Source organism: Gastrolobium bilobum, unplaced genomic scaffold, assembly GCF_033153095.1.
Source record: "Gastrolobium bilobum isolate Gb01-03AN ecotype WA unplaced genomic scaffold, APGP_CSIRO_Gbil_v1 utg4848, whole genome shotgun sequence".
NCBI lineage: Eukaryota > Viridiplantae > Streptophyta > Magnoliopsida > Fabales > Fabaceae > Gastrolobium > Gastrolobium bilobum.
Window position 1 is genome coordinate 711,993 of NW_026899359.1, and position 8,613 is coordinate 720,605.

The following is an 8,613-nucleotide window of genomic DNA, read 5'->3' on the forward strand; positions in this document are numbered from 1 at the left end:
ATATTGCCTCTCCAAGAGAATATGGAAAAGCTTTTGGGAGAAACAAATTCATCCACAAGAACTATAAAATGAGGTTTCAATTCTCAAAATATGATAGTCATCTTAAGACAGACGAGAATACAATAAGACATTTGAAGTTGCATTACAGAAAATTATAAATAGTTATGATTTTTTTGAAAAAATACAATGAATAAGTCGTGTTAAGCTTTTGTGTTCTGCTTTTTTTATTTTTAAAACTGTTTTATAAAATAGTGATAGAAACCAGTGTTTTCTATGTTTTTTTATTTTAAAAGTTAAAAACAAAAATAGAAAACAAAAACAACCTAAACATATTCTTTAAATTTGATTCTAAAAATAAAAACATAGTTACAGTTTTTAATTATTATTATTTTATAAAACAAGCCTTACTCAACGGGTTTTTTTATTTTATTTTTTCTAAAAAATTAGAAAACAGTTTTTAAAAACTGTTATCAGAGCCTAAATATTTCTGTTTTCTATATAGTGATATACTATATAGCACCGATACTGACACGGGACACGTGACATGATACGACACGACACTCTGACACGTTAATTGTAAAAAATGTTAGATTTCGACACGTTAGGACACGTTTTGATATTAAATAATATTTTTAACTTATGTAGTATATATTATATTTAATATTGAATAATTTAACAAAAAAATGAAACTAAACTTATAATATTCATCAATTTTGCAAATAAACATAAGATATCCTAAATATTTATATTAAATTTAATAAAATGGTAATCGTAATCCAACAAATCTAATAGTTAAAACTAAAAACTTAACGAAATGCAACCTTTGAACTTTTTTTGAATTTCTATAATACGTGTTGGAGTGTCGGGGAGTGTCGGAGTGTCAGAGAGTGTCGAAAAATGTCAGACATAACACGTCAGTATTTTTGAAGTGTCAGTGCTTCATAGGTGATATATAAACTTGTAGACAATGTAATTTTTTTCTCTGAATATAACGATTCTTGATTTTGATTCTTTTGAATCCTTATTTTAAAATTTTATGAATTGGTAGTCCTTTAAAGCTTTCTTTCTTTCATGCTCCTATCACATCTTTGTCAAAAGTTGTCAATATCTACTTACGTGGAAGATAAGCATACTACGTGAATCTAATTAATGTTAACGTGGATATCAAGCAAAATGAGGAGGGACTAAAACAAAATTGTATTTAGATAATAATGATAGAGCCAGAATTTTTATGAGGGACTAAAATTATATGTAACTTAAAATTTATAATTTAAATAAAAATTATTTAGTTGATTAAAAAAATTCAAATTAATTGGATTCGCTACAAAATAAATTAAAATCAATTTTATTATTATAGATTGATATTGATATATAGGTAGATATAAAATATATTTGAGATTGACTAGAAAATAAAATAAATTTTATAATGTTTAAATTTATTTGTATCCAAATTTCAAATTAGAATTTTATTCTTGAATTCTTATTTATTTACTCTATATTGATATTTAGATAGACATTAAATTTATTTGAGTTAGCTAGAAAATAAAACCAACTTTATCATTTTTAAATTTATTTTTTATTCAATTCTTAAATCTTGATTCAACTATTCTTATTTATTTAATTATTATATGTTGATAATTAAATAGACGTCAAATATATTTAAGATCAACTAGAAAATAAAACAATAAACTTTATTATGCCTAAAACTACTTTCTTCTTATATATCTTTTCAATATATTTTATATTTTTATATCTCTTAAAGTAATTCAAACAACATTGCCTTTAGATAAAATTTGGAAAAACATAGCAAACAACTCTTGTCAAAACAAGATGGGCGGTATCAAGCATGGTTGCTCGTGCACTATGTGAGAAATAATAGTAGTTCATTTTGAAAAGTGTAAGGGGACGATTGCCCTCCTAGCCCCCTCTCGCTCCACCATTATTACAGAGATTAAAAAAAATTATTATATATAAAGAAAATAAATACATATTTAATTTAAGATTTATTATCTATCAAAGTTCTTTATTTTATGCTTTTTGACCCTTATAGTGCAAAAAATGAAACATAGTACCGATTTAATTCTTTTGATAAACTATTTACACATATAATGCGACTAAAACATGCATGGGCTGTAACATCTCGTTTTAGACCGGTTTGTTAGTATTACATATGATATTAAGCGCAGTTATAATCAAAGTAAATGAATTAAAATTATAGATAAAATTTATTTTATTTTTTTCTGATCATAAATTGATTTTGGACTCATTCAATTCAAATACTTTAATTATAACCTATTTATTTCGCGGAAACATTTTTCATTGACTTAATATCATCACCATGTATCCCCATAAGCTAATATGGTGTTAAACTCATTATAAGCTATCATTTCCTTTAAACATTTCACATTTAGGTGACATAAGCCTATACCAAGTTACAAACAAGGTTAATCACCCTAAGACCTCATATCATGATGGGACAAGTTAATTCAACTTAAGGTCCATTTATATTGAATTAGGCACCACAACTCATTAAAAGTGGATTTAGGCCTAAAGAAGTAGGAGCAATCGATCACAGCACGAAAAGTAACAGATTACCCCACCATCATAAGAAATAATCGATTATTTTCAAGACAGTATCTTAAGTTTAGTTTCTGCTAGGGCATTAATCGATTACATATCTGATTACTCCCTGTGTAGTGAGCGAAATTTGCTTGTTTTGTCATTCTATGGGATTTTTAACCCCTCAATGGTTCTCATACGTCACCTAATTGACCAATCATCATATATAAGGCAATTCTTAGTCATTCCAAGGCTCCAATCTATGATCCATCTATGCTTTTAATACATGTATTAATCTCTCACACTTCACACATTATACACTTTCATCTTTAACATTTCAACATCTTAACATACATACTCAAAATCTTGTCAAGTCATCTAGCATTCTAATTGCATAGGCTCTCAATTACATACTTGTGTCTCAAGTAATCTCATCTTTCATCTCTTACGTGCATACTTGAATATTATACAACATACATGTCTAAATCTCATGAGATTACATACTTGACTTATTATTTTCTTTATCCTCCTATGTTAATTTCCTTTCACTGTAATCTTGTTCTTCATTTCACTGTTACCTTGTTCTACTTCATTTCACTGTTGTAAGCAAATTTCTGCAACTTTTTATCTCATTTCCAACAATATCAACTTCAATTTTCCTTGTATCCTCTTTTATCCCTTTATCACTCTTCTGGTAACTATCAAATTGATATCATAGCTCTAAATCCGAAAACTGCGTAGAATGGAGGTCCGATTTAAAAAAAAAAAAAATAGAGTTATAGCTCAGGAGTTGAGGCAGAATTTAATTTCAAAAGAAGTAATTCGTTTTAAACGAGTGCTTAAAAATCAGGAAATTTTGACTTTTTTTCCTTTTATTTATTTTTTTTATAAAGTTGACATATCCATAGACTACGTATACACTTAATTACTACGCCTATACAGAGTTCATATCTTACTTATAATTACTACACCTATACATAATAACCAGTAATCTATTTTTATCTTAGTGGCATTTACTGTTTTGTGTATCCCTGTTTAAAAATCTAGTTACCAAAAATATTTCAAAAATTAATACAAATTAGTAAATTATTGAACAGAAGTGACTGCTATAAAGTGTAAAAACAGTATAACAAAGAATGGATGTATAAAAATGAGACAAAAAATGGAGTGAAGATAATCAGATATCTTTTACCTGTACATCACCCAGATCCCAGGGCATCTTATCCCCACCGACCCCACATCAGCCACCTAGACTGTGTGCCAGAGACTTACTAAAAAATCTAAACAAACTGGCAAACTTTAGTTGCATTCAGTGTGTGTAACAGCATTGTACTTAAGAACAGAAACAACCAGCTGAAGCTTCCATCACAGCGAACTTTGAATTAATAGAATATAGGTAACGTAAGGAAAGAAACACAGCATACTGGAACGTCCAGCAGCGCTAACCAACATAATTGTGTTGAATTTAAAAAGAACAATAAAGTTTGCATCACTATATCTGTTGCTAGACTAATACTATACTTCCAACCAACACATGGAAGAGTCTATCTATGACTTAGTAGAAATGGTTTTCATAGTTATTTCTTTATCTTATTGTACCTCAACAAAAAAGAAAAAAACAAAAACAAAAAAATTCAGGGTTACAAACTCCCAAGCAACCTAATACTCAGGGTAAATCAACCTGACCTTCTATAAAGTTTGTAAGCCACAGTCACAGCTGCCACAGCTCCAAGAACACCAACAGCAGTGAGAATATCATGCTCCTGCAATACAGGCCAATTCCAACTGATTTTGCTCCCCTGCTTTTTATGTGCTTGAGTTGTTTCTTCAATCCCATTGTTTTGCTCAAGACTTGCAGTTCTGCAACAAGAAACCCCATTAACACCCTGGCAACAACCAGCCACATTTTCTTTGATGCTCAGATTGTCACTTTCAATGTGATGCTTCTTGCCCTCACTGGTATCCTCCCCATTAGCAAGTTTCTGGTTATATGCTTCATTAACTTCCACAATGTATGGCCCCATCTGGCCCCTGCAACGATTTCATAAGAGTTTAACTTATATCCCTCCATTACAAGGAAACTGCCGAAGATGCAATAAATTACATGAAGCAGCTAAACAGTAACCAAGACGATATACTACTTAATGAAAAAACCAAATATTTTCTCCCTTGGTTATTTTACATGGTAAAAGCAGCGTGTATGACAAAGGAAACAAAATGAATTCCATTAAACAGAACCATAATAATGGATGAAAATTAAGATCATGACAAATGATTGAAGGAAGACTGCATTAATTCTGATTTAGCACCTATAGGCTTATTAATGTCACTGAAATGTAACTCAGCAGCAGATACTAGTCAATGACTACTGCCCACATATGAAGAAATTTGACTGTGGCTCTCATAAAATATTATTAATATCTATACTCAAGTAGATGCCTACTTAACTAAGAACATGGCTCATAAAGAAGTGAGTAGTACTAACATACATCAAGCTTGTCAAATAAACACATAATTTCTCCAACATTTTTCGAAGATTAGCACCAACTTTATCTTCAAGTAACTTGCTTATCATATTTTCAGTTAGAAAAAAGAAAGAAGATCCCTATTGGTTACATCAGTGCAACACAAAATAACATGGGAATAAATAAAACTTTCTCTGCACTCCATTCAATACCAAATCAGAATGCATACATTGTAATTGGAAGGAATCACATACAACTCTAGCTCAAAATAAATATCTTATATGAAATAAAAGTCATATTTACAAAATCCAACCAGTATCCTACGTTGGAACAAATGGAAAATATAATTCACCTCATTTTTCCACATGCTATCAACAATATATAGTAGAAGAATTAAAGAAATAGTCAAACATGAGAGTTAAGCATGGGTTAAAATGTCATTTTATAGGGTTCGGATAAATTAAATGAAATTTCTCACTTATTTAGTAAAGATTCCTTTAACAATATTAATGTTTCTAATAATTTTCTTTCCATTCCAAAAGAATCAAGCATTGGGGCACAATACCAGTGGACACCAATACTATCAAAAGGATGAATAGATAGACAGGTATGTATAAGATGCATAGCGAAAAGATCATTGTATTCCATTTTACAAACAAGAAAATCCATGATATAATGGATTACAAAGATTCCAAATCTAAATAAGGTCACAAACTCACAATCAAACTAGGGAAATGCCCATCTTCCCTTCCTCTGTAAAAATTAAAATTTCCACCCAGAGAGCTCTAGTCATTCTACAATGTAACATATTTATACCAGAATAATGGACAGAAGAGAGGAGAGAAGGATAAGGATACCTAGTCAAAAATTTGATAATCATCCAAAGATGAAAGCAATAATATGTATGGAGATCTTTTGATAAATGAACACCATAGTTCAGTACTCAACAGAAGAATACTTTTAGAACCTAAAAAATCATATTATAAATGTTTTCTTTTGCACTTATATCCTTCAAATTTACATTTTGTTAAAGATACAAAATGCATTATCACAAAAATACCGACCTCCAAATTCGTTGGATGACCTCTCCCTTTGAAATATGTTGGTCCAACAATTCAGGAACATCATTAGGAGTAACATAGCCATACCTGTAATTAATTATCAAGTGCAATAAATTAGACTAGAAGCAATGAATTCCTTCAAAATTAGAGTAACTGTGCAAGTCGGAGAGCTTACCAGTGACCCATAATTTTTCCATCTGGTCCTGGGCTGTATATGATTAAATTCCCAGCATACTTATGCCCACCAACATGAGAACAAGCAGTAACAAAGATCTGATCCTTCAACCCTCGGAGCTCAATTTCCTCATTAAGCTTCTCGATGAGAACCGGTCCACAAACACCACATCTCACATCACGACTTCCATGAGCACATACAAAAACATGCGAACCGGTCAACACCTCCGGCACTCCAGCAGCCCATGGTTTACCATTCACCAAAACATCTTCAAAAAAGCTATCAACATTTGATTCCTCCAAACCCCTTTCAATTAAAGAAGAAAAGAGAAGAACCTCAGTGACAACAGAAAATTTTCAACAGGCAAAATCCGAAAGAAAAAAATTTAATAGAGAAGCATAAATTAAATACCAGTTCAAGCAAGTTTAAAACTCCACCTATACACACAGAAATAGCATCACTAAAAGAAGAATAAAAAAGAGCGAGAAACTTCCCAGCACAAATAGAACCTTATAAATCCATGAAGTCGCAAACTACAACAATCTTAGCACTTTGTTATGCTAGCAAAGGAAATCATTTGTACATGGGTAGAACTTCGTTAGGCTTGTGCGCCCCCAAGTTAAAAAATAAATAAAAATAAAAAAATTCCACACTTTTAGTTAAAGGTACAATACAGTGCAATAATTATAACAACATTAAATGATTTGAACCATTTCCACCCCCAAACCCGGTGACCTATCTCCACCCTTGCATTTGTACTTTATCATAAACAAAAATAAAATTCATACAGTTTCCACATAAAATTAACCAAGGTTTTCAATATACACCTCAGAAAATCTTACTAGCATGGGGAATACTCAAGAGCTGGATAACCAGATATAAGCTTAAATTTCAGCTAGAATTGAGCTATATTCAACTATATTACCTAACATCCGGAATTACACTCTATTACCATATAAAAATCGAAGTGTATCTTCAATTCATTAAATAATAACAGAACCCTAGTAATCACTCATGACAACCACGAATAAGACAAAAAGCACATCCAAACAAATTTCGATGTTGTTGGAGTTACACTTTACCGGTATTTGATCATCTCGGGGAAAATCAACACGTCACCGTCGGAGAAGCCAGCCTCCTCACGCGCCTCACACACCGTAATTTTCGTCTGCCAAGTCAAAACAAACCAAATCGAATCAAAGCACATAAAGTCAACGGATAACAACCTCACACATGAACCTCAGATCGGAGCAAAATCGCAACCAAGCAGAGGAACCTATTCTATTCAATCACCGAAATCTAGAGCAGATAAACCAAGCGCGCGAACTAACCTTGACCGCGATATCGTTCTTGCGAGCTTTCCAAGTCGCTGCAACGAGCTTGGGAAGAGGATCCGCGTCGGAGGCCTCCACGCGCGGTGGCCAGGACTCGTGGCTCTTGTAGCAGAGGAACACGTGGCGGTCGTAGGCGTCGACGGTACCGGAGAGGTTCTCCGTGTACATCTCCGGCCGAGTGAAGCCGTTGGTGGCGTCGTCGGCGGAGAGATTCTCGGAGGCCATGGAAGGTTAGGATTCGGAACGGAAACGGTAAGAGTAGCTGTAACGAAGAAAAAGAACAAAGAAATGAAGAGAGGGAACTTAAGGGAACAACACCTTTTGGCGGTGAATGGTGTGATATATATACAAAGGAATGGGATGGGGTTTAGAGTTCAGACGTAAAACATTTCTTGGCTGAGGGATGCTTTGGTGAACAAGAAACAATCGCGGCCATGTCGTGGGTTCGTGCACGCGCTGGTTATAAAATCAAATTTTATCAATAATTACTGGGGGGAAATTAATTTATTACAATTTAAATAAATAATTATAAATATATGATTTTTTTCATATTATTTATGGATCTATTATAGAATATCACATTTGGATTGAGCATGATTTCACGTCTAAGTTAGGCATGATCCATGAGGCACTCATGCCTAATTTAGGCGTGACCGATCTAGTGTTGACATATGACAAAAATAAAATTAACAGTTTAATCATAAAATTTCGGAAAGTCATAGCTTTTGATTTGGGTATCCAAATCAGGTAATTTTTTTTTATTCTACTTAACTTTTTGAGATCACGCAATGACATCTCATTTGGTATATTTTATCTATTACAAACACAATTCGAATTTGCAACAATGGTACTACTATAAAAGTGCCACAAAACAAAAGTGTGAAAGAGATTGGTGAGAATATAATATTCTTTATGTTGCATTAAAAATACAGAACTTTTGATGTGTTGTATAAAAATATATTTTTATGCTCTTAAGCATACTTTGATAAGAGGTTTGAGGTGAATTATGTTGAACAAGT

The 8,613-nt window shown here is 32.1% G+C and overlaps 1 protein-coding gene across 1 annotated transcript; it reads right to left on the reverse strand.

The window, feature by feature from the left end:
• Positions 1–3,965: 3,965 nt before the first annotated feature.
• Positions 3,966–7,928, reverse strand: LOC133289849 (altered inheritance of mitochondria protein 32-like). The gene is made up of 5 exons (XM_061487859.1): positions 7,592–7,928; positions 7,343–7,428; positions 6,261–6,566; positions 6,089–6,172; positions 3,966–4,590 (listed from the first exon to the last, which is right to left on the reverse strand). The coding sequence occupies exons 1-5, from the start codon at positions 7,817–7,819 to the stop codon at positions 4,236–4,238; spliced, it is 1,059 nt and encodes a 352-aa protein (XP_061343843.1). The 5' UTR covers positions 7,820–7,928; the 3' UTR covers positions 3,966–4,235.
• Between the last annotated feature and the right edge of the window lie 685 nt (positions 7,929–8,613).